The sequence below is a fragment of the Diceros bicornis genome, chromosome 28 (assembly GCF_020826845.1).
Source record: "Diceros bicornis minor isolate mBicDic1 chromosome 28, mDicBic1.mat.cur, whole genome shotgun sequence".
NCBI classification, from domain to species: domain Eukaryota; kingdom Metazoa; phylum Chordata; class Mammalia; order Perissodactyla; family Rhinocerotidae; genus Diceros; species Diceros bicornis.
In genome coordinates this window covers 38100890-38125352 of record NC_080767.1, presented here as the reverse complement: position 1 = coordinate 38125352, position 24463 = coordinate 38100890, and the positions used below count along the sequence as shown (strand labels likewise).

General features: G+C 46.5%; 3 protein-coding genes across 3 annotated transcripts in view; all 3 read right to left on the bottom strand.

Moving 5' to 3' along the window:
* ABL1 (ABL proto-oncogene 1, non-receptor tyrosine kinase) overlaps positions 1-5845 on the bottom strand; it is a 139830-nt gene extending 133985 nt beyond the window's left edge. The window contains exon 1 of the mRNA XM_058524304.1: positions 5709-5845. Within this exon, the coding sequence (XP_058380287.1) occupies positions 5709-5844 (136 nt within the window). The 5' untranslated portion in view covers position 5845. The remainder of the gene's footprint in view (positions 1-5708) is intronic.
* A 603-nt stretch (positions 5846-6448) lies between these two features.
* On the bottom strand, positions 6449-7164 carry LOC131393451 (uncharacterized). Its single transcript, XM_058524307.1, has one exon. It carries the CDS (start codon positions 6551-6553, stop codon positions 6455-6457), a length of 99 nt encoding a protein of 32 aa, XP_058380290.1. The 5' UTR covers positions 6554-7164; the 3' UTR covers positions 6449-6454.
* A 3066-nt stretch (positions 7165-10230) lies between these two features.
* EXOSC2 (exosome component 2) lies at positions 10231-19566 on the bottom strand. The gene is made up of 9 exons (XM_058524303.1): positions 19426-19566; positions 17731-17832; positions 15843-15888; positions 15526-15615; positions 14418-14483; positions 13860-13928; positions 12538-12714; positions 12034-12162; positions 10231-11494 (listed from the first exon to the last, which is right to left on the bottom strand). The coding sequence occupies exons 1-9, from the start codon at positions 19545-19547 to the stop codon at positions 11414-11416; spliced, it is 882 nt and encodes a 293-aa protein (XP_058380286.1). The 5' UTR covers positions 19548-19566; the 3' UTR covers positions 10231-11413.
* Between the last annotated feature and the right edge of the window lie 4897 nt (positions 19567-24463).

Below are 24463 nucleotides of genomic sequence, written 5' to 3'. Positions count from 1 at the left end.
GAACTACAGTGTTGATCTATCAAGTTCCTATTCTATTACCCTGAATAAAGTTTTATTCGACAACTATAGTTTTAAACTGAGAGTAAACAATTTCTTAAAATCACCTTTCAGTTAAGCTCATAAGAAAACATCTGATATAAACAAATTAAATAAGTAATACCCTGAAGGATACAGATGTACTAACTTAAAGTTAGAGAACCAGAAATAAATTGTATTATGCTAGATCACTGGTTTATCATAAAAGGATATAACTCAGGAACAGCAGATGGAAGAGACGGGCAGGACAAGGCACAGGGGAAGGGCGTGCGGCTTCCACGCCCTCTCTTTGAGAGCGCCGCTCTCCCCAAATCCCCACGTGTTCACCAACCCGGAAGCTCCCAATTTTTTAAAGCATTAACTAGAAAAGCACTACAAAACTTTAAAAATTGAAGTGATTTTATATTAAAAACATTCACTACTAAGAAAAATAGGAAAATCTGTGTGCAAATTTTTAAAAAATCTGCAACTTTTTGATTTAGGGAAAATCCACAGAGAAACAGGATTTAAAACTTAAAGATGAGTTAAAATCATTCCCATACAAAATTTGAATGTCACTCCCCCCCCAGTAAAAAGACTGAAAGTAATCCTATATAAGAATGTAAAGCCTTAATTTCATAAACTATTGAACGTCATCTTACATATATGAAAGACGCATACAGGGAGATTCCTCCCTTGGGGAGGTCATCCGTCCTCACAGCTTTAAATACCATCTATAACCTGATGACTCCCAGGTTCTCTCCAGCCTCGACTGCTTCCCTGAATTCACGTTTGTAGATTCAACTGCATATATAACATCTCCAGCTGGATGCCTAATAGGCATCTCAAATGCAGCATGTCCAGAAAGAAGCGCCTGATCTTCATCCTCTCCAACCCACCTCCCAAATCCCTGCTCCTCTAGTCTACATTTCCGTAAAAGGCAACTCCATTTTTCCAGTTATTCAGTCCAAAAACCTTGGAGTCACCTTGACTTCTCTCACATCTCACATCTCCCACCTAATCCAAGAGCAAACCCAGTCAGCTGTGCCTTCAGATAGTCACAGCACCTGACCCCTTCACTGCTGCCACCACCCTGGTGCAAGCCATCATCACTCTTGTCTAGATTAGTGCAATCAGCTCCTAAGAGGAATCTGCTTCCTCCTTTGCTCTCCTTCAGAACACAGCAGCCACACAGACTTTATTAAAGCAGAAGTCAGGTCTTGTTACTCCTCTCTCAAAATCCTCCAAAGGCTTCCCAAATCACATGAGGAAAAGTCAAAATCCTTGAAACGGCCAACAAGGCCACATTCTCTCCAGCCGCTCTCCCACCACCCCCATTTTATCTCCTACAACTCTCCTTCTGCTCTCTCTGTTCTAGCTACTCTGGGCTTTTCCTTGAATGTGCTAAGCAAGCTCTGCCCTGGGATATTTGCACCCCGATTCCCTCTGCCTGAAATGCTATTACCCCATTATTTCCATAGCTTGTCCCCTCACCTCCCTCCTTCAGGTCTTTATTCAAACGCCACCTTCTCAGTGGGGCCTCTCCGGCCACGCTAACTAAAACCATCCCCCCCAACATTCCCTATCCCCTCTTCTGTTATTTTTCTCCTCAGCACCTATCACCGTCTAACATACTCTATATCTCACTTCCTTAGCTTATTTACGGTCTGTCTCCTCCCACTAGAATGTAAGTTTCAGGAAGGCAGGGATAGGTTTTTGCTCACTAACAGATCACCAATGACTAAAACACGACCTGGTACATAGTGTGTGCTCACCAAATGTTTGTTGAAGAAGGAAGCAAACACTAAGGAAAAGAGGTTTACTAGTGAATGCTTTCAATCCTGTTTTACCAACTCTTCCAAAAGCAAATTTTCTTGGTCAAGCCACTGAAATTGAGAAGTAACATATGGTACATGAAATAACATCATGGTTTCCTCCTCCCCTCCCCTACCCTCCCGGTACATATGACTAGCCCTTTTGACCCCAAAAAGTTGCCATCTGCCTGCTCCATTAAGATTCACCACCACCACCACCACCACAGAACATTATTCTTGGCCTTCAGATTCACGTCTGGTCCAACACTGTATGTTATGACTGCAAGTTTTTAAATCCAACCTATATGGATATTAACCAACTCTAGAAAGATCAGCCTATGACAGATCAAGAACAATTTATAACACAAAGTAAGACCGTGTTCCCCTAGAAAAAGAATACCCAAAGTCTAAAAAGATTGAGTTGTCTTCATTAAAATATGACTTAGGCAAATTCTTTCATAAAAGGGTGACGAAAAGAAGTGACTATTTAATTGGGCTGCCATCAATTCGGTTTTTAAATCCTCACACTTTTTATATTACAAAATAACACAAAATTGTCGTAAAAAGAAATCTGGAACATCACAAATACAAAGTAAAAAGTGAAAGTTTTCTCCTATTCCACCTAAATCCCAATTTCCTAGAGATAACGACTATTTTAGTCTAAATCCTTCTACACTTTTTTCTGTGCGTGGACAAATAGATAGATAATTTTTGTTTTACAAAAATGGGGCTCTACGGGGCCGGCCCGGTGGCGCAAGCGGTTAAGTGCGCGCGCTCCGCCGCGGCGGCCTGGGGTTCGCTGGTTCGGGTCCCGGGCGCGCACGGACGCACTGCTTGGTAAGCCATGCTGTGGCGGCGTCCCATATAAAGTGGAGGAAGATGGGCACCGATGTTAGCCCAGGGCCGTCTTCCTCAGCGAAAAAAGAGGAGGATTGGCGGATGTTAGCTCAGGGCTGATCTCCTCACAAAAAAAAAAAAAAAAAAAAAATGGGGCTCTACCATGCAGACTGATCTCCAAATTGCTTTTTTCCACTTACCACTACATGGCCGTCTCTCGGTGTTAGTACTTGACAGTATGCCGGCAATCAACATCCTCCTGTGCCTTCTTCGTCGACTTTCTACAGCAGCAGTTCTCAAATTTTATCTCAGGACCTCTTTTACGCTCTTGCAAATTATTGAGGACCTCAAAGGGCTTTTGTTTATATAGGTTATCTCATCAATATTTGCAATATAGAAATTTAAACTGAAAATTTTAAATTATTTATTCATTTAAAAATAAACATTTTATTATTACTGGAAAATAACTTCTCCGCTGTTTTTAGATAATTGTAACTATTCTTCTTTGAAGCTACACCAAAACTTGGTAGTTTCTTAAAGGTTAGTTGTGATGTAGAATCTAAAACCGTATCAATGAACGTTTGCATTGCCACATTAAAATCCACTGTCCACCTTGCACCTTGAACGGATCTTTTACCTGTGTGTGATTTTACAACTTCATGTGTTGATCATTTAGAAAATATCGGTTCACTGAATTATGTAGATCTTCCAAATAATACATTTCATTATATCAAAATATCACATTTGCAAATATTACCACCAATCTCTCCAACACAGCAGCAAATACAAGTTTTCCAAAATCCTAATTTCCCCTGGAAACCTAAAATTTTATCATTGACAACAGATAATACCGTTGTTGTCCATGAAAGACTCCTTTATACATTTTTTAGTCTGAATAACCATCGTTCGTCGGCTGTAGTTTGCAGTGAAAATGGTAGCCCATGAAAGAGTGGCTAGTTCAGTTTGCATCTCAAACAACCACCCAAGCACCCTTCCTAGAAATAACCCTTATACCTCAGCACGCAGCAGAAATGCCGTATGCATACTTCCCATTTTATCCCACAGAACAGTCAAAACACATATACACAAGGGTCAAGAGTTAATAAAATTAATAATTTTTGCTGCCATCAAGGACATTCTTAAGTAAAAATCGATTTTCTTTCTTTCTTTTTTTTTTTTTTGTGAGGAAGGTCAGCCCTGAGCTAACATCCATGCCAATCCTCCTCTTTTTGCTGAGGAAGACCGGCCCTGAGCTAACATCTATTGCCAATCCTCCTCCTTTTTTTCCCCCAAAGCCCCAGTAGATAGTTGTATGTCATAGTTGCACATCCTTCTAGTTGCTGTGTGTGGGACGCGGTCTCAGCATGGCCAGAGAAGCGGTGCGTCGGTGCGCGCCCAGGATCCGAAACCGGGCCGCCAGTAGCAGAGCGCGCACTTAACCGCTAAGCCACGGAACCAGCCCCGATTTTTTTTCTTTACTATGAGTGCATGGCGTGAAGAATACAACGGCCACTAGCGTAGTAGATGTCACAGCCTTGATTCATGCTAAGGAGTCTGCATTACTTTTGCACCATTAGTGCAAAGAGTGCAAATAACATCTTAGTACTGTATTAATATGAAAACAGTTTTAACCCCTGGACCCCCTGAAGGGGTACTAGGACATCAAGGGGACTACACTCTTCCATACTAGGATAGTTTCCTAGAAGTAAGATTACTGGGTCACGGGTACGTACATTTTAAATTCTGATAGATACGACCAAAGCTCTCCAAAAAGTTGGTACCAATTTTCACTATCTAAGGCTGCATGAGCATCACTAGTTAAAAATGGTAATTTACTTTATAAATCCAGAATTGGGGAAGCATTATAACATATTACCACATTTGCCTGTCCAAAACCAATGCTAAAATATAACTAATGTTTCAAGGCAAAGTAAAATCCAAGAACCCAGACTATTTAGATGAGGGGAATATTTTTCTGTAAGGTCAAACCTCAACTATGAAACACCAGTTCACTGAACAGAGACCTTTGTTTATTGTTGTCACCCATTGTTAAGAGGTACTCGTGACCGAGTTTCGAAGTACAGTATATGCCACTTACACACACCTTACATTTGCTGATAGGGCGCGTGGGCTCAATCGATATTTTCATATAAAGTACACAGGCTGAAAAACGTCAGGCTGCAACAGCACAAACAGGACCCTGATTAACTGGTTCAGGGCGGGCCCCTGTTACAGACCTCAGCCTAAGCTGACCCTTAGTTTTAAAACTTCACACAGAATTACTGGAAGTGAACAGTATCACATGTACTGCCAGCACTCAAATGCCAAATATATTCACAAAAATGTCAAAGACAACCTTTCTTGCCCCAGATGTCATCTGAAACAGGAAAGAAGAGGAGGAAAGCTCCATACATGGGGAGAGGATTACTCTTTGTGTAAGGTAAAATATCTAAAAGTTGGGTATCCTCAATGCACGAGGAATGCTGCTTCCCCACCTGATTTTTCCCACAAACCTCCAAAGTGAGTATTTTCAAGTCCTACTTACGATGGAAAAGGTCAAGGATATTAGTGTCAACTAGGATCTGTGGTTCTTAACCTTTTGGGGAGCACACACCACTTTGAGTATACAATAAAAGCTCTCTGTAGACAAAGTAGTAAAGCATCTATGCATCTCGAGGGAAGAGCCCAGGCCTTAGGTTAGACCAGAGCCATGGACTATGGATCCTGAGAAACCACTTAAGCCCAACCTCCTCAGGAAACCGGAATAGCAAAATGGCTTGTCCATTTCAACAGTGAGTTAGAAGGGGAATCTGGTGAGAAATAAGCAACTCTAACAGATTTTGAAGAAAGCCATACAGTGTCACCAAGTAACTTCTTGTTAAAGAAAGTTCCACCAAAAACTAGGAGAGAACTATAGTTAACAGAAGTTTTAAGTAGAAATGCAAGGAACTGACACAAGTGCTCTTGTTCAAAAGTTCCATATGCGTTCCTAAGCTGAATACAAAGGGAAAAACACGACCAGAAAGCTTGCAAAGCACTCACCATGTTCCACAAAAACATTGCAGTGTGGACCCCCATGCCTCGATGATTCCTTCTTCCCTGCTCCTTTGATAAAGTGCAGGGCAGGCAAACTTGGCCTTCTTTGGTCCCCAAGAACTTTTCCAGGCTGCTGCCCCATAAAGTAACGATAGACACCCCTTTCCAGAAGAGGGCTCAAGATCGTTCAGAACAGTCAGTGAGCTTAGAAGGAAAACGGTGTATACGTCGGATTGCACATTCACCGCTTCTCCACAAGTCAGTAACTGAGGTCAATCACAAAAGACATCTTCCATAACAAAAGGAAGCAGTTTTTAGGTTGACACATGTAAACAGGAGTTCCGATTATTTTCGCAGTTTATCAATTTGAAGTAATGTAATTGCAATGCTACCCAAAAGTTTCTGGATTTTAAGTGTCTTTTACTGGCTGAATAACAGCTTTTTTCTTTTCAAGGAGAAAAACCTAAACGGAAACCTTCACAGAGGATGCTGTAAAATGGTCAGTAATACTCAAGTCACTTCGATTCCCACACGTAAAGGAAATGTCGATCGTCTTGGGGTGCTCCTCCAGAACTCTTCCTGTGGAAGTCACCCACCCCCTATCTTAGTTTCTTCATCTTCCGTCAAATTTCCTGCCGAACTAGCTGCCGCTCCCGCTTCTCTACCCTGCTCTCCGGAAAGGGACACGGGTCACCCAGACTTCAGCCAGAGCTGGCCCTCGGCTCGGACGAGGAATGCATGGCCAGCAACTTTTAAGTCCGCTTTTTAAAAGGCCTGTGAAACCAGTCCAAGCTTTTCGTTTGCATTAAAGTTTTTGGCTGAGCTGGGACTAGGGGGGTCGTAGGTGACATTGGAAGAAGTCAGGGCATTAGAAGCTCGCGGGAGCAACCTGGGGGGAAGGCGAGGCCCCTTGACAGCAGGGAGGGGATATGAATGGGGGGCTCCGAGGCCACACTTGGGGCCGGGAGTCGGAGCGAGGGGCGGCTCGGGGGGAAGAGGGAGGCTGCCGGGGCGGGGCACGGGCGGCTTACTCGGGGGCGACGCTCCTCCACGCCTCAGGAAACGGGGTGTCCCGGGTCTGGGGGAAACAGAGACCACCCCAGTGTCCCAGAGCCGGGGCAGGGCTGTAAGGGACGAAGGACTCTCGCGGCCCGGAGGGCGGGAGGCGGACGGAGGGGGGAGGAGGCTCGGCCGCCTCAGCTGCCCCGAGCCCGGGGGTCTCTGCCCGAGACACCCCCTCCCCCGGCCCCGCACGTTGCCACGGCCGCCGCCGCCAGGCAGTCACATCGCCCGAGCTCCGCCGCGGGGCCCAGCCTCCTCCCGCAGGTAGGGGCCGTGGACAACCGAGGGGCTCCTCAGTCGCAGGACCCGGGAACCGGCTCCGGCTCCAGCGCTGGTCAGACACGGACACCGAACCCCGCGGCCGCCATGATGGATTACGAGCCGCTCCACAACGAGGCCAGGCCCCGCCCCCGGCCCCGCCCCCGGCGACGTCTGGAGCGTGCCTCTCGGGGACCAGGGCCCTCCCGGCGCCGCTGTCGGGCACGCCGCCGCGCCTTCCGGCTCTGGTCTCCCCACCCGCCAGAGCCCGGCCCCGCACGACCTTTTAAATGCGGTTTTTCCGAGCGCAAGGTGAGTGGTAAGGAAGCACCCGCCTCCCCTGTACTGCCACTGGTCCTCGAGAATCCGGGTGTGATGTCTCTCCTGCGTCCCATTGGCCGGCGAGGGCAGTGGGGCTAGGGCTCCCAGCCAACCGCTTTCGGCGCACCCCGCGGGGTGTGCCGGGAGTTGTAGTCCCGCGGCGCCCACCTCTATCCGCGCGCACCCGAGACTTCTTGCCCCTTGCTCCCTGCTTCCGAGCTTCGGTCCCGCCCTCCTCGGAGCCGGTGGACTTTCGGCGGTCTCGCGTAGGGCTGGCAAATGTCTCCCCTGCGCGGGTAGTAAGACCGGCGAGGAGCCAAAGCAAGGGGAAAACTGCGGATTGGATTTTCCCAGAACCGGAGTTGGATTACTTCCTTAAACCTGTGTAGGGGAGAAAATTTGGCTCGCTCCTGGAAACCAAGGTATTTGGTGCTTTCATGTCCCTCGCCTCCCCAATTTCCACCTTTTTCCCAAGAAGCATTAATATTAGAACTAGCGAAAAATAAACGACTGGAAAGCATCCGACATATTGCTAACGAATTCATTGTTTCTTTGGGATAACGGGAGGCTCACTCATTAAAGCAACAGCTTTTGTTAAGCACCTCTCGGAGGGTAAGCCAGGCGCAATCAGATATTTGAGCTAGAATGAATCTTTACAATGTAACGACCTCATTTCACAGGTGAACACGTATTCACATAAAAACATCCTCTATGTTAGCCAAGACAATGTCCAGATTACTGGGTTTAGCAGGCCTACAGAGCTAGCCAATGACCCACGCACACCAAACCCACACCTGTCATAACCCATCTTCTACAACTAAAAGGCACCCCGGTCTCCCATTCTTCACTCTCCATGTCTCCGCAGAGCGATGCCCCTCACCCGGATATACCCATTTCTAAGAGAATCCACTTATGACAGCGCCTACTCTGCGCCACGCACTTTTACGCTTTTCATAAACTTTATCTCATTTAATCTTCACTCTAAACCATGGGGCATGTAATATTATTCCCCATTACAGAGATGGGCAAACAGATTTAGAGACTAGACTTACTCAAGGTCACTTGCCTAGTATGTGATAAAGCTACACAGTTGGGAGTCCGGGTTGATCTTGCTCCAAAGCCCAGTTTTCCACTGTACCATTCTGTATCAAATAACTGTTGACCTAACATTAGACATTGATTTTTTAGAAGTTGCTACTGATAGGGAGAAAACCAGAGCCACATTCTAGGTGTCTTAGGTTCAGTTATTGTCTTGAGTTATGTATCTTAGAAATATTTCTACTGGATTGGGAATGGTGCTGATTTTATATAGACATTGGCTTCAAGAAGAAATAGTCACTTGGAGGTACTGAATGTGAAGCATATGCAAATGCGTGCCCAAATTTAAAACTGGAATTTATATTCAGATGTTAATTAGTTTAGCTTTGCTCTCTCACACAATAATCTGGCTGACAAACCTGGTCCTGACTTGGAGATCACTCTACAAACTTCAATGCCCCTGTTCCCTTTATTTACCCATTATCTTATCCTGATTACCACCCCAATTTTTCTCTTTGAAGATTTTGCTTTCTTTTCATTCCTATTCATGCTTTAATCATTACCTACACATCGTTCTTCACTCTCTAGTTTAGCTTAAAATTGGACAATCGAGTCAGAACTCTCTAATAACATTTCTTGAGCTAACATTCATTCAACAAGCATTAATGAGCCCGTGTGCCAAGCGTTGTTCTAGGTGCTGGGATACAATGGGGCCGGGGGGCTCATCCTTGTCCTGGAGCATACATAGTGGGAGGGACAGGCAATAAGCAAAATGACTAACAGTCCAAAGTATCAGACTCAATGCCGGAAATAAAATTTCTGGACCCATGTCCTTTCACAATCAGTCCAACACATTCTCTGAAGGGTTGCTTTAAGATACTTCTTTTCCTGATTCAGTTGCTAATGAGCTTCATCAAGTCACTTTAATTCTCTGAATCACTTTCTTCACTTGTAAGTGGGAGTCATATCTGCTAACTTTACAAGGTTATCATGAGGATCAAATGAGATCTTGTTTCCTTTTCCACAAAGACTGAGACTGTGCTTCATGCAAGTCAGTGTGGAAGCCAACCGTGCTTGATCTGAGGCTTACCCCGAGTCTCCATTTTCCACTGCCACCATTTTCTGGTTGTAGGTGAACCCCCAGCCCACACTGTAATATTTTCTTCTAGAGATGCACTATGCTTTTTCACAGTTATACTTTAACACTGTGGAGTGATACTTTTGAGGACTTAAAAAACTATAATCCAGAGCCCAGCAAATGCCTAACAGAAGTAAATAAATGTTGCCAAATGCTGAATAAATCCCTTTAAGTTTAATATATTCTTTTCATTAAAAGTGATTGAGTTCACTCTAATTTTGTCTTCCCTTTTATAAAGCAAAGCAACCCACAAGTTGCTGCAGGGATTCAGTACCAATGTAAAAATTGCAGCTTTATTCCTTCTTTTTTTTTTTTTAACGCCAACTGGAATTAAACTCAACAAGGGTGCCCTCTAGTGGGCCACAGAAAGTAGACAATCAGCAAAGGTGCTGTCAGACCTTGATACATTTCCACTTGCAAGGGTACACAGAATAACAGCACAGGCTGGCAGCCTGGGAGACCAGGAGAGAAGGACAAAATTTCAACGAACCTATGCACGGCCCTGGTTGAGACCAAACCAAACCAGGGACTCAGGCTCCCTCCCTCTCCCATTCCCTTCTCTCAAGAGGCATACAGCCTGAAATGGGGCCTCCAAAATACAAGTGAGCAAACCTAAAGCTGCAACATAGCCTAGAGAATAATCAGTTGTCTGCAAACTCCTCAAAACGAGTGATACACTTGGGAGAGAAAAAACAGAAAAAGTTGTCTGAGTAATGTTATAAAGCAAAAAACCATTTAATGAAAAAGAGCCAAGCTGTTATTTCAAAACTACCAAATGCAGTGTTCAACGTTACTACCACTGAAACTGTCCTAGGTTTAAATTTTACTAGGTGACCCAAGCAGAGTAGTTAGGGCCTCTGTCAAAAGAATTTCTATCTGCTAAGCCCTCCTTCAACTGTACCGAGCTCCCAAGTAGTACACAGAACACAAGAACAGAATGCTAATGCCACAGTTATAAAAAAAAATAGTTCACCACATGTGAAATAAAAGAGCACTTTCATATAGTGACTTTAAAAGAATGTTTCTCAAAACCTAACTCAGGGCACCATTTTAGTCAGCAGAAAAACAATGCCTAGGAATTCTAGCCTTCCTCAGTGAGAACTTCACCATCTTGTTTTTGTCTTTTAACTCTGAATTAGTCAAAAGTTAATGCATTAGTACTTCAATTAGAGGAGGAAAACAGCTTTTCTTTTCCCTTCTCCATTTTTCTTACTTTGTTTTCATGTTTATCAGAGCACTCAAAACATTCATTCCTTCTCTTATCGATAATTCAGCTTCTTACAAATCACCCTCCAAGGCAGGACAGACTAAGGCAGCCTGGGTGGACATACCCGCAGCTATAACAAGAAGGACATGAGTGGGCAATAAGATTCCAACCAAGCAAAAGGCTCTTGGTTCCTTTATTCCTCCATTTGACCGCTGGGTGGACTTGACAACTAAATGCTTCAGTGTTGCACTTGCGCTGTGGAGGAGGTGGGAATGGAGGCCAAAACAGTCTGGGGGTCAGGGAGGGCATGCGTTTTATAGGGGCGATTTCATGGGGCATTGTGCCTTGTGAACTGATGGTGAGGAGAAGACAAAAGATTCTCCGTAGGATTCCAGGATGGGAGTCCAATCAGCTGGAACACTGCGTGCTTTTAAAGACCCAAAACTACCCCTCGTGCCAGGACTCTGCAGGCAACCCCACGAGCCTGGCCCTGTCACGTGCCCCAGACTTTGCCGTAGAACAGAAGAAAGCAGGTGTGGGGGCTGCAGGCAGCCTGACGAAGGTCAAGTGATGAGTCTCCCAGTCCCAGTTCTTTGCCGAGCCCACATGCGGACCACAGATCAGATTCTTCACTTTCAAGAACTGCTCCAGTCAGGTACACACGGTCCTGTCCTTCAGACGCTTCTCTTATCCCTCCTGTTCTAAAAGTCTCTGGCGTGTTTCCATCACAATTTCCTCCATGATTTCTGGCTTTAAGATGTCTTTGATCTGAAAAAGAAAGGAAAAAGGTATTTGTTCAGAAAAGAAACCAACCGTAAGCAGACCATCAAGCCAAGTCAAACGCAGAAACCAAGCATGGTTAACAGAAACCTATATTCTTCTCATTTATCCAAGGCTAAGTATTACAAGTTATGATCTGCTAGAACCAGCTTAATAAACCAGCAAGATTCTCTGGGATATATCTGACAAGAACAGAGTTATTATTCTGGCATTCACTAAAAAGACAGCTGAGATTGGAAGGGGCAAGGTGAAGTCCAGAGGGCTGCTGTCAGAAACGAGACCCACTCGGCATCCCCATCTCCCCAATTCCCTACCCTGACACTAGATACTGAGAATATTACAATATCTTGGGGAAAGATCCACCAGGCACCCTTAAGGCTTTCTACCAGATCAGTTCCTACCGATGGACATGGTAAAGGTATCTGGAAGGTGTGCCTGCTGTCACTGGGAAAAAAACTAGAGCAAACTGATAAATATGTGATGCCTGCTCCCGGATACATGAGGAAGAGAGAAGCTGGGCGGAGTACCTGATGTGGAAGGGACGCCTCATAGCAATACAGGATACTGGTGTCATACAGCATCATCCTCTGAGTTACCAAGGAGACGATGCAGTTCCGAAGCCGGGAGATCACCTCTCGATCAGCAAGGGAGACAGGCTACCAAGGGGTGCAAAGGGAGAGGGGAGGAAAATATAAACAGGACCAAATAAACGAATGGTCACAGCAAATCACAAAAACCGTGTATAACTTAGACAGTATCACTCTGGGACTCCAAAACAATCAAACAGCTAACTCCAAGGGAGATTAAAAGGATGGTTTCTTCAGTGGCTCTTCAGCTGTTACCCTGCAACTTTGCCATCAGGTGCTGATTTCACCTCTTCAGGCAATACAACGTTCATGAACACATTTCAGTGGAAATGCAAACTTAACTCATACTACAGCAATAATATAGCTAAAAAACAGCCAGCTCCACACGCCACAGAAGCACGCAGTCTCTGCTCCCTCCCAACAGCAGCAGTGGTGTTCACTCACCTCCAGGTTTGCAGTGAAGCCCCCTGCATCCTCTTCTTTGTGCTCGGGTGTAGGGTAGATCCAGATGAAGCCGTTGTTACCCAGAATCACTGAGGCACCACACGGCAAGTCATGGAAGTGAGTCTTCTGCCGTTTCACCAGGGAGGGAGAAACCTGGACCAAAACACCCTGACCTAGCTAAAGAAACACATCATAGATTAAGTCACTGTAGGATTGTCAACGAGGTGAACGACAAGTAGATTACAGAATACATGTCCTGGTTATATTGGAATCAGGGTCCTTCCTGTTAATTGCTGTCATCTATTTGCACATACATAGTAATTATTCACAGAGAACACTTCTGGATGCAGAGGTCATTGATATATCCCAACAGAAGGTGACTTTCAATACCCTCCTCTACCATTTTCCTTTGCAGTCATCATCATCATCACATTCTAATCCAGGGCTGGCGCGCTGGCGGCTAGAGAAGCGGGAGCCAATGAGGATGTAAGCTCGGGCTTCCTGTGGGCCAAGGAGCACTGTTCTGTTCCACCCTGACCCCAACCACCTATCCTGCCCAGATGTGTGCCACTGGGCAAGGGGATTGGCCAAGGGCTGGGTACAAAGCCATCCCTGGTCCTGGCAGGACAGCTCAAAGGCCACGTCTGGCTGAGGGAGGGTCTGCAGTATGCAAGCCCATGAAGGTCAGCACACGTGGCGCAGCTGTTTCATCTCCTACTTCAAAGACATGAATATGCTTGGCTGTAGCCACTCCACTGAGGGAAGAGGTTTTTTGTTCCACTCAGAAAATGAAAGTGTTCACCCAGATAAAGCCAAGAGACTAATAAATCATAATTTGTCTTGGGAAGTATGCTCTCATTAAAAAAATAAATAGCCTCAATAATGTCACCTCATACAAGAAAAGCAGTAAAATTTCATTTAGAGGCTCAAGTGACAAACCAATCTTTCCTAACAATACCCATTTTATTGACTGGACATTTGTCTAAGGGCTGAGATGGTCCTGTTTCATCAGTCCATGACCTCTCCTTGTTCCAGGGACTGCCTCTCAGCCCTGGCCCCACTGCAAAGCTAGTGTCCCCTGGCCTCAGGGCCCAGTCACAGGGGCTCTTCTGCCAGAACAAGCTCCTCAGTAGAAAAAGGATACAAGCTGTCATCCTCTACAATGCTACTGACCCATGACCGTGTGAATCAATCAGTTTGTGGGATGCTGGCCTGTTAACGCTTCACTTCTGGGGTTCTTTAGAATTCCAACGAGTGCTGGGGATTCAGAAATGGATTTGAAGTCTTGGTTGGCAAACGAGAACAGCAAGAGCCCAACTTACTTTTCCGTATTTGAGACTCCTCGTGTGCAGAGAGACAGCTCCGTCAGAGAACACTGCCTGGACCTCAGCCTGGCCAGGGTGATGAAGGAACAAATACTCTCATGTCACCTGCTTTCCCTGCGTCCCTGGCCCTACCTCTCTATCCTTTCCTCCCATCTCCAACAGTCCTGCTCAGCAGTCTTAGACAGACCCGGAGGACGTCACTGTGACCTAACCTCTCCCCCTTGGTTAGGGATATCTTGATATGAACAACCCCTTTTCTACTCCCTGGGATAAAAGTTAACATCGTTGAGAAAATCTGAGTCTAGCTTAAAGCACGGGCCACCATAAGTTACAAGACACAAAGAAATGACTTAGCAGCGGCAGACATGAACAAGAGCTGGAGAGTCAGTCTGGGTAAAGGAGATGGAGAAAGACTGCAGCAGGGCCCTTGACACCTGATCTAGGACTCAGCTCCCTGCAATGATTACATTTCTCCTGCTGGAGACATACAATTTAAGCCCCATTTCCCAGCTCCATATAAAGCATAAAGATGCGGGAATGTAAGGTGCAGGATACACTGATAAGGTCTCCTTCCTGCAAGAAACCTCTCATTGCCAGCTCATCTTCTGCAGATCTTCTCCTCTGAAATACACAAAGAGATGATGACGTTACGTAAGTCAGATCCTACAGCAAGATCTCCCTCCATCTCCTCTCTCTTTCATTCCTCTTGAGATTGCTGAGGCCAGCCACAACGCTCAAACACGAGAGTAAGTAACCCGTGCCACTCAAGGGCAAAAAGAGCCATAACCACTACTTTCCATATTACAGACCTCCCCACAGCTCCTCTTCTCCTTCCTCTCCCTCCCTCTTCTGAATAATATTCAAACTCCTTACGTGATATTCAAAACCCTCTCAACTTCCACGTGAGCCCTCCACGCTCCAGCGGGACCAGACTACCTCCGGCTTGGCTGTATCTTTGCTCACACATTTCCCTTTATCTCAGATTCCCTGAATTCATCGTTGAAGTTCTATCCATCCTTCAAGGGTCAACTCCAATGCCCATCTTTCCTATGGCTTCTCACTGAAATTAATCATTCTTTTTGTACAACCGCACATTTGTTTATTCTTCGACTGCCAGGTATTTGGATCAGTTATCTCATATCCTCTGCTGGTCTGTAAGCTTTCAGAAACTCAGTCAGGCCTCCTTTATCTTATCCTCCACAGAACCTAGCACAGTGAGCCTCTCTCTAAACATACGCAGGACAGAAGATAAAGGTGAACCTCGGCATTCTACAAAAGGCGGCAGCTTGGGTGCTGCAGCTGCCTGGAACAACCAGATGCCATTCAATTCATTAAAACTAGTCTAAACACAACTTTTCAGGGAACACCTTCACTGTGCAAAGCTGATACACCCAGAAAAGGAAAATAATTAGCACCAAGCATCTGGGAGCTTCTGACACCAAATCTCTTTTGGGATTCCTTCCCATGGACATTCCAGATCTTACCATACACCAATTGCTGCCTATGTTGGGAGGCCTGGGCCAAGTGAAAAGCCCACATGTATGTCCAGGAAACTTCACAGCAGACAAATAGGAGTCAATGGCGCAACCTCAGTGTAAAGCAAAGTTCTCTGGTGGAGCAAAGGACCCCAGAGCTCTCACCAACAAACCACAAATACCCTTACCAGCTCTCCTCCGGGAAGGTTCATGGATGAGAGAAGCAAGACTGAATCCAGCCTAGAGTTAGTCTCCACCTTCCACCTCTTCTGCTGAACCTACAAACAGAAATTCCACACCTGGATACATGCTCCAGGGGCAAGAGCAAGAGTCATATGTGACCAAAATCCCAAATATAACAAGCCAACTGTTCATGTCAAAGCTTAGATAAGAGCCAAATACAATGAATGCTTCATTCACATAACTCCATATAGAAAGACTATCCCATTCATTATATCACCAGCCTGCCTTTACTTTGTAAAAACCAATCTGATATCAGCTTTACCTCTGTGATTCTCCCCACTACAATGTCTCCTACTTCACCATTATATCTGAAAGATAAAACAAAATGTCATCCATCAGTGAAAAGACTTTATTACAAAACCAAGTACCATTTGAGATTTCACCATTTAGTAAATTCACATAACTATGCTGTTTGGACTTATTTTCAGGAACTCGCAACTTCAAACATTCCTACATGTATAAAGTCTCCATTAACTTTTTTTTTTTTTTTGGCTGAGGAAGATTTGCCCTGAGCTAACACCTGTTGCCAATCTTCCTCTATTTTGTATGTGAGCCACCACCACAGCATGGCCACTGACAAATAATGTAGGACTGCATCTGGGAACTGAACCCGGGCCGCCAAAGTGGAGCACACCAAACTTAACCACTAGGCCATGCAAGCTGGCCCTCCATGAACTATTTTTAAACAAACCATAGATTGCAAGTAATTCATTAAGCCTGAAACCCCTATTTTGTTGATTACATGACAGTGAAAAGCATGGAATATTTTCTGGTGGGCTCTGGAACACAGGTGGGTTCTGCTCAGCCAAAGGAGGAGAAAGGAGACTGAGACAGGACATGACCCAAACCAGGCTACTCACTGTCCCCAACACACTGGTTGCTGTCTCAGGCCCCTCTGCTAGTTCCTCACTCCAGGGCTAATGATGAAGTGGTCCACAGTGAAGGCTCAGTCCTTGGCACTCTTCTCTTTTTGTCCCACACTCACCTCTTGGTGAGCTCATCCAACCTAATGGCTTTAAATACCACTCATGACTGTACAGTTCCCCTGAATTCCAGACGGCAGTGAACCACTGGCTACCCAACATCTCCATTTATGTGACTAAGACACATTTTCAAATGAAATAAACCTAAAACAAAGCTTTCCAGCAGCTCCCCGCCCTCCTCCACTGCAAACTGATCCTCTCCCAGTCATCACCATCTCAGTGAACGGCAACTCCATCCCTCCAGCTGCTCAAGCCAAAAACCTTGGAGTTCTTGGAGGAACCCTTGATTTCTCTCTCTCTCTCATGCTCCAGGACAAGTCCAGCAGCAGATCCTAGTGGCTCTACTTTCACCAGAAAATAAAAGGCATCCAAATCGGAAAGGAAGAAGTACAACTCTTTCTACTCATAAACATGGTCCTATATATAGAAAATCCCAAAGAATACAAAATCAAACACCCTTTTATAATAAAAACTCAGAACACAAAAGATATGCAGAATTAATCGCTATTCCCCACTTCTACTGCTACCACCTTAGTCCAAGCCACCATCACTTCAGATGATGAAAACAGTCCCCTAATCTGTCTCCCTGAGCCTGCGCCTGTCCCTCTTCAATCCCCCCACAGCAGCCAGAGTGATTTTCTTAAAACAGAAGTCAGATCATGCCCCTCTTCTGCTCCAGCCCCTCCGGTGGCTTCCCAGATTATACAAAGTGGATGTCAAAATGCTTATCATGGCTCCAAGGCAGGCCGACTGCCCACCTCAGCTCTCTGCCTGCATCTGCTCCTACTCTCCCCCTCACTCACTCTGTTCTGACCCCACTGGCTTCCTTTCTCGGGCTAACCTTTATTGAGTCCTTTTAGGTAGGAGGCCCAGTGCTAAGTACTTTACATGCACCTTTCCAATGAATTCTAATGAAAATCCTATAAGGTAGGTCATGATATTATCCTCATTTTGCAGAGGAGGGAACAAAGGTTTGGAGAGGTCACATAATGTGGGGAAACCTTTGAAGCCTGCACTTTCTACAGTCACCTATACATGTTCCAAATCGCAGACCTACAGAATGAGAAGGCAGACGGGGGTGGGGGTGGGAGGTGTGGTGTGGCAGAAAAAACCTGGTTGTGCGATATGGATGCCACAAGACAGAGAATACACACCTTTTGTTCTCACCTGGTTTTCAAAGCTTTCACACAGATCAACTTGTTCACTCTCTCCACAGATCCAGCCACAGACGCAATGAGCTTCTCTTCCCCCATGTAAGTCCCATGGCCGCTGTTGCAAGAGGAAGATACAAAGGATATCAGGGTAACACTTGAGATGACTTCTCCCGTCAAGAACAATGTATTCCTCAAACCTAACAGGCTCCTCCTGCCTTAAAGCCTAACTTTTGTGCTGGTTGCTCCCTCTGCCTACAACACTCCTTCTCTAGAGAGCTACAGGGACATCTCCCTCATCTTACTCAAGTCTACTCACATGTCACTTTCGCCATTAGGCCTTCCTCGACTACCCCATTTAAAATAGTCACCCACCCTGCTGCTACCACCCCCATCACATTCCCAACCACATTCCACTTACCCTGCTCGACTTTTAATTTTTTGCACTGCATTTAGCACCAAACATTCTGAATAATTCATTTGTTTGTGCTTATTGTTTATCATCTGTCTCTCCCTGTTAAACTCCACCAGGACAGAGACTCCCACTTTGTTCACTGTTGCACCCTAACCACACACAACATAAATATATGTTGAATGCATGAATGAAGAACTGAATCTTAGGATTTCCTAGGATCCAAGGGCCAGCCCGGTGGCGCAAGCGGTTCAGTGCGTGCACTCCGCTGTGGCGGCCCAGGGTTTGCAGGTTCGGATCCCAGGCGCGCACCAACGCACCGCTTGGCAAGCCATGCTGTGGCGGCGTCCCATATAAAGTGGAGGAAGATGGACATGGATGTTAGCCCACGGCCAGTCTTCCTCAGCAAAAAGAGGAGGATTGGCAGATGTTAGCTCAGGGCTGATCTTCCTCAAAAAAAAAAAAAGATTTCCTAGGATCTAGTAACCTCAAACCAAAAGGTTAAAGGGCAATGCTGTAAATGCAGTAGCCCTCCTACATGTACATGTGTACCCCCCACAAAAAAGGCTGAAATAACACTTGTGTTTATCTACGATGGTGATATGATGGTGAGTTTTGCTTCTTTTCTTAATTATTACCTCATTTAATCCTCATGACCCTATCAAATAGTTACTGTTCTTATCATTTTCTTCCAGACAAGGAAACTGACCTGGGAGAGGTAATACAGCTAATAACAGGTGACAGCAGGTCTGGAACCCCAACTGTCCGACGCAGAGCTGCCCTCTTAACTACAACATATTGTACTGCTTTCAGATTTAAAGTTGTCTGTTTGGGTGCATGGAGCACAATATATTTTTGCCCTAAACCCAAACATTACTGATTCCAAAACCGAGCACCCGGCTAGGAGATGACGCCGAGAGGACAGGAGGTCGAGTCAGGAAAGCCCACCGTCCCCTCAGATAGCTGAAAACTATTAAGAGGCCCTGCCCCTAACCCTCCCCGGTTTCCAGGTCTCCAACGAGGAAGGCTCAGAGAAATGGACCTCAGGCAGAGGACCCAGGAGTCACGGCCACCAGAGATCAGGAGAGGACGGTTTCAGGAGGCCGATGGGGATACACAAGATGCAGGGACTAGAAGCCCGAGACCCGGAAACGAGGCAACTGGGATGCTCAGATGTGCCCTGGGTCCCGCAGGGCCTTAGACGCAAGGGGACAGCGGCCCGGGTTTCGGCCAGCAGGCCACGTGCAGAGAGTCCTGCAGCCGCCCCTTGTGGCCCCGCGTCCCCAAGTTCCCACGTACCGCATGAAGCCCGTGTCCGTGGTGATCGTGTCCCCCGGCACCACCAGGTGTTTCTTACTCTCGCGGCCCAGGCTCTCGCTAAGAGGCTTCCGAGCCACAGGCAGCCTCATCTCCATCGCCATCTTGGCGCCAAAGACTCGCGCAGGCGCAGCCAGGCCGCAGCCGCGAGATCCGGCCCTGCAATTCCCGGCCGTCTCAGGGAGGGGCGCGCGGGGCGGGGCCTCAGAGCAGCCGCCAATGGGAACTCACGGTCTGGCGGCCATGCTGACTATTGTCAACCATTAGGTTAACATGAAGGGAAGAAGGGAGCCGAGTTGCCATTTTTACTATTGGCAAGGCTGCACGTGTGGAATAAAATCTCGGGTTGTATACCGTTTGACTTTTTACCAAAACTCTCTGGTACTCATCATTCCATTTATTGCTTACCAGGGTTAGAGATAATTGAGAAATGGACCTCTGAGTTTCCTTCCAACTCTAAGCTGCTAAAATCTGATGTTTTTGTATGAGAGAGCTCAGAACGATCAGGAGGTGGGATCTACAGAAAACGCTATTTGGACAGAAAGAAGAGGCCTTTTTCTTACTGTTCCTAGTAGCCCCAGTATACTACGTAACAGCCGCCCCGTGGGTGCTGGTTCCTTCTTTCATAATGACTTCTTTGGAGTGAGGTGATTTACCCTAACATTTCTTTTGAAAAAACAAGAAACCTTTAAACGTTACAAGGCAGGTATATTTGGTAGGGAAGACAAGTGCACAGATAGTACAAAGATCCTGGCTTATATTTCCTTCACTTATATATTACTTACATACTGGGAATTCAGCGCTTGCTGTGTGCCAGGCTCAGTTTTGAGGATACAGCGTGGACAGAGAGATGTATATGTGGTTTTTTTTCTCGGTGTCCTGTTTAACATAGGAGCATTTCTGTCGTCTCATCTCCCCGCCTCCCACTAGCCTCTCCCTCACCCTTGTCCTGCATGGTTTGTAGTATTCACAACAAACTGAGTTTCAACCTCAGGAAATTGGAAATGATAATTCTTTATGCACGAGGACCCTAAAGAGGATTAAATGAAATAAGATGCATCAGCCCCACATGCTGTGTTCAGTAAATCAGGCCTGCTGCCTCCATCAGACCAATTGTTTGATAAATCTCCAAATTGAGTGAATTTCTTTCACCTAAGCAAGGCTTACTACTACACTTGTCAAGAAATCCAACCCGTGCGGCAGTCGATGATATAAATTCTAGAGCTCCATAGGTCATCCCGTCAGTGGGCAGACCAAACACTTGCCCTCTTCCCTGCCTGCAGCAAGATCCTAGAGCCAAGAAAGTGTGAGAAGGGTCCATCTGTTGAGTCCAGCCTCGGCCATAAGAGGGCAGTGGTGTCCTTTGAGCCAGCATAGCCCAGTCAGCTAGGGAGCTGGGCCTAGGAGTGCTCCTAGACCGAGTGGGGTGTAGTCTTGACATCATCCAGTCTCATCCCAAGAGGGATGGACGTAACCTTAGCCTCTCCCATTCTCACAGCACTCACGTTTACAAGCCTGTCACAACGTTGAGATTATGGATGCTCTCTTAGTGTGGTAGCAGATTCAGTGTCTGGCCAGAGCTCATTCCCTGGTTCACAGACCACTGTCTTCTCACTGGGTCCTCACATGGTGGGAGGAGTGAGGGAGCTCTCTGGGGTCTCTTTTATAAGGGCACTAATCCCATTCATGAAGGCTCCCTTTCATGACCTAATCACCTCCCAAAGCCCCCACCTCCTAATACCATCACCTTAGGGGTTAGGATTTCAACATATGAATTTGGGGGGACATAAACATTCAGTCCATTGCAGATATCTTTTTATAGAGGAGGAAATCGAGGCCCTCAAGGACTGGAATTCACACAGCACTTGGTGGCAGGGCCAGTGTTCCTTCCGACTGCACCTGCTGTACCCCAGACCCTGCACCCTTGCCTACACACTTCCGGGGGGCCTGGTACTTTGCTGAGTGCTTTACAAACATTGTTGTAGTTATCCCTCACACTCGGCCCATCTTGGAGGTAGGCATTGGTATTCCTGACAATCATTTGGGGCCACCGAGTCCCAACAACAGACCTGCAGCTGGGACTAGAACCCAAGACTGCAGAGCCCCCTCTGGTGCTCCTGTCTCTGCATCGCACTTGCCTCTTCACACCCCGGAGACAAGCAGCCACCCGGAAACAGAGTGCACATCCCAGAGGGGCTTGTTAGAAACAGATTCCTGAGCCCAGACTTAGCCGTTGAGGTTCTACAAAGGTGGGGTCCCAGAAGTCTCTGAGTGTGTGTTTTAACTCCGTGAGTGATTTTAATGGCCAGTCGGGTCTCACATTCATGGATTCCCCCACATCCATCTACCTCCCCATCGGTGCATCTCCAGGGCCACACTCCAAGCCGATCAACGTCATCCCTTACCTGGGTATCACCTAGTAGCTCGTCTCCCTAATTCTACATTTGCCTCCTACCATCCAATCTCCATATAGCAGCCAGAGGGAGCTTTAAAAAACAGATCAGATTAAACCATTTCCTTGCTTAGAACATTCTGGCAGCTTCCCTTTACACTAAGAATAAAATCCAAACTCATCATTGTGGCCCTGTCCATCTCTGACCTCACTTGCCTCCTAACCACTCCCTTACTCACTATGCTGCAGCCAGATGCGCTGGTCTCTTCTGAGTTCCGCATGCAAAGCTTGTCACCACCCCCAGGATCACTGCGCTTTTGGCGAGCTCTGCATGGAATTCTCTTCCCCCAGGTCTTTGTGTGGCTGGCTGCTTCTCCTCACTCAGATCTCAGCTCAAATATCACCTCCTCAGAGAAGCCTTCCCTGACCACCTGATCTGGAATAACTCTCAGTCCCTTTTTTATCACTTGATCCTGTTTTACTTCTTGTCACTGAATTTTCTTGTTTGCTCGTTTTTCGCAGTCTTTCTCCACGAGAACGTGAGTGCTCTCAGAACAGGGACTTTATCTGTTTTGTTCAGTGTGCATCAGTGCTGAGAACTGAGTCTGGCATATAGAGGGCAGCCATACAGTATTTGTTGAAAAGATAAGATAGATTTACAAAATATGTATTTGCTTGTTTGTTTGCTCCATCTGTCTCCCCCGAGGGATATGAACCCCGCAAATGCCCAGACCTTGTCTGTTTTGTTCACAGCCCAGTCCTAGGACTGTCTGGATACATAGCAGGCCCTTGTCTTAACCACGTCCTCTATTTTCTGTGATCTGATGCTTGGATATCTTAGACTTTGCTGATCCTGAAAGGACTGCTTCTCCCAGGGTTAGCTAGTTCCTAGATAGTTAACAACTGGCCCAGGAGTGTGCTTTTCATGTGCAAACTACCCAGCCCAGAGCACACACCCCCAACCACCTCCTTTATGGGGCTCTCACACCCCGGGCCACTATCCACCTGCCCTCATCACCCCAGGGCCAGGTACCAGACAACTAGGGACAGCCCCTATGCCTCAGAGCTCATTGAAATTATTCAAACTAGCCAATCCTAAGCCTGCTCACCCTGCCTCACCCATTCCTTCCTGTGGAAACCACAATAAAGGCTTCTTCCCACATTCTGTCCTTGCTCCCTCTGCCTCCTGATCAAGCCCAGTGCTTCCCCATGTGTCCCTGCAGGGTGTGCTGTGCGTCCTGTTTCTAGCGAATCGTGAACATAACAAACTTCTCCTTTTGTAGCAGTCATTTCCATGTTTGCATGTCTTACCATCCCTGATGAAAACAAATCCCAGGTACCCTTGGAACAGCACCCAATAAATATTTGTTGAATGAATGAATGAACTTATTCAATAAGCGTCTGCAGTTGAACAACAGCACCACTGTGTGCTGTGGGGGCCACAGAGCTGCATCACTGGCTGCCCAGCCATCAAGGGGCTCAGTCAGGAGTTCAGGGATGGGGCGTGGGGGAGGAAAGAAAAGCCCCCCGGACAGAAGTGGTATTTGAGTGAGCCTTGAGGTGAAGGAAGTGTCCACACTGGGCAGTTGGATGGAGGGAGACAGAGGAACTCCAAGTCAAGGTGACTGTCAACTTATGCTACATCTTTTTTTTTTTTTTTGAGAGGACGATCAGCCCTGAGCTAACATCCGTGCTAATCCTCCTCTTTTTGCTGAGGAAGACTGGCTCTGAGCTAACATCTATTGCCAATCCTCCTCCTTTTTTTCCCCCAAAGCCCCAGTAGATAGTTGTATGTCATAGTTGCACATCTTTCCAGTTGCTGTATGTGGGACGCGGCCTCAGCATGGCCGGAGAAGCAGTGCGTCGGTGCGCGCCTGGGATCCAAACCGGGGCCGCCAGTAGTGGAGCGCGCGCACTTAACCGCTAAGCCATGGGGCCGGCCCAAAGTATCAATTTAAAAAGCCAATTCGCCTGTTATTTTATTCTCAAAACAAGTTTATTCGGGAATAGCCAAAAGAACTGCAATTCGGGATGTGCATGCTACAGGGAACCACGGGCAAATCCAGAGAACAAAGGAGGGGAGCTGCTTTTATAGAGAAATAGGGGGAGTCAGGAGGGACTGTTCTAAAGGAAAGTCTATTGGGGGAAAGTAACAGTTCTAGGCAGCAACGGCTTCTCATTGGCTGGGCTGTTGCCAGGTGGGGAGAGAAATCTTCCTTCAGTAGTAAAGTAGTTGTACTTCCTGTAGGAGATGAGAGCCTCCATCTCTTCCTGTTGGGGTGTAATTGACATGTATGATAGGGCATGAGAGTGCCTCCTACAGGCCTTCCCAACTCCAATTTAGTTAAGGTTTCTTTTCTTTTCTTTTTTGTGAGGAAGATCAGCCCTGAGCTAACATCCATACAAATCCTCCTCTTTTTTTGCTGAGGAAGAACGGCCCTGAGCTAACATCTATTGCCAATCCTCCTCCTTTTATTTCCCTTTTTCTCCCCAAAGCCCCAGTAGATAGTTGTACGTCATAGTTGCACATCCTTCTAGTTGCTGTATGTGGGACGCTGCCTCAGCATGGCCGGGCAAGCAGTGCGTCGGTGCGCACCCGGGATCCAAACCCGGACTGCCAGTAGCGGA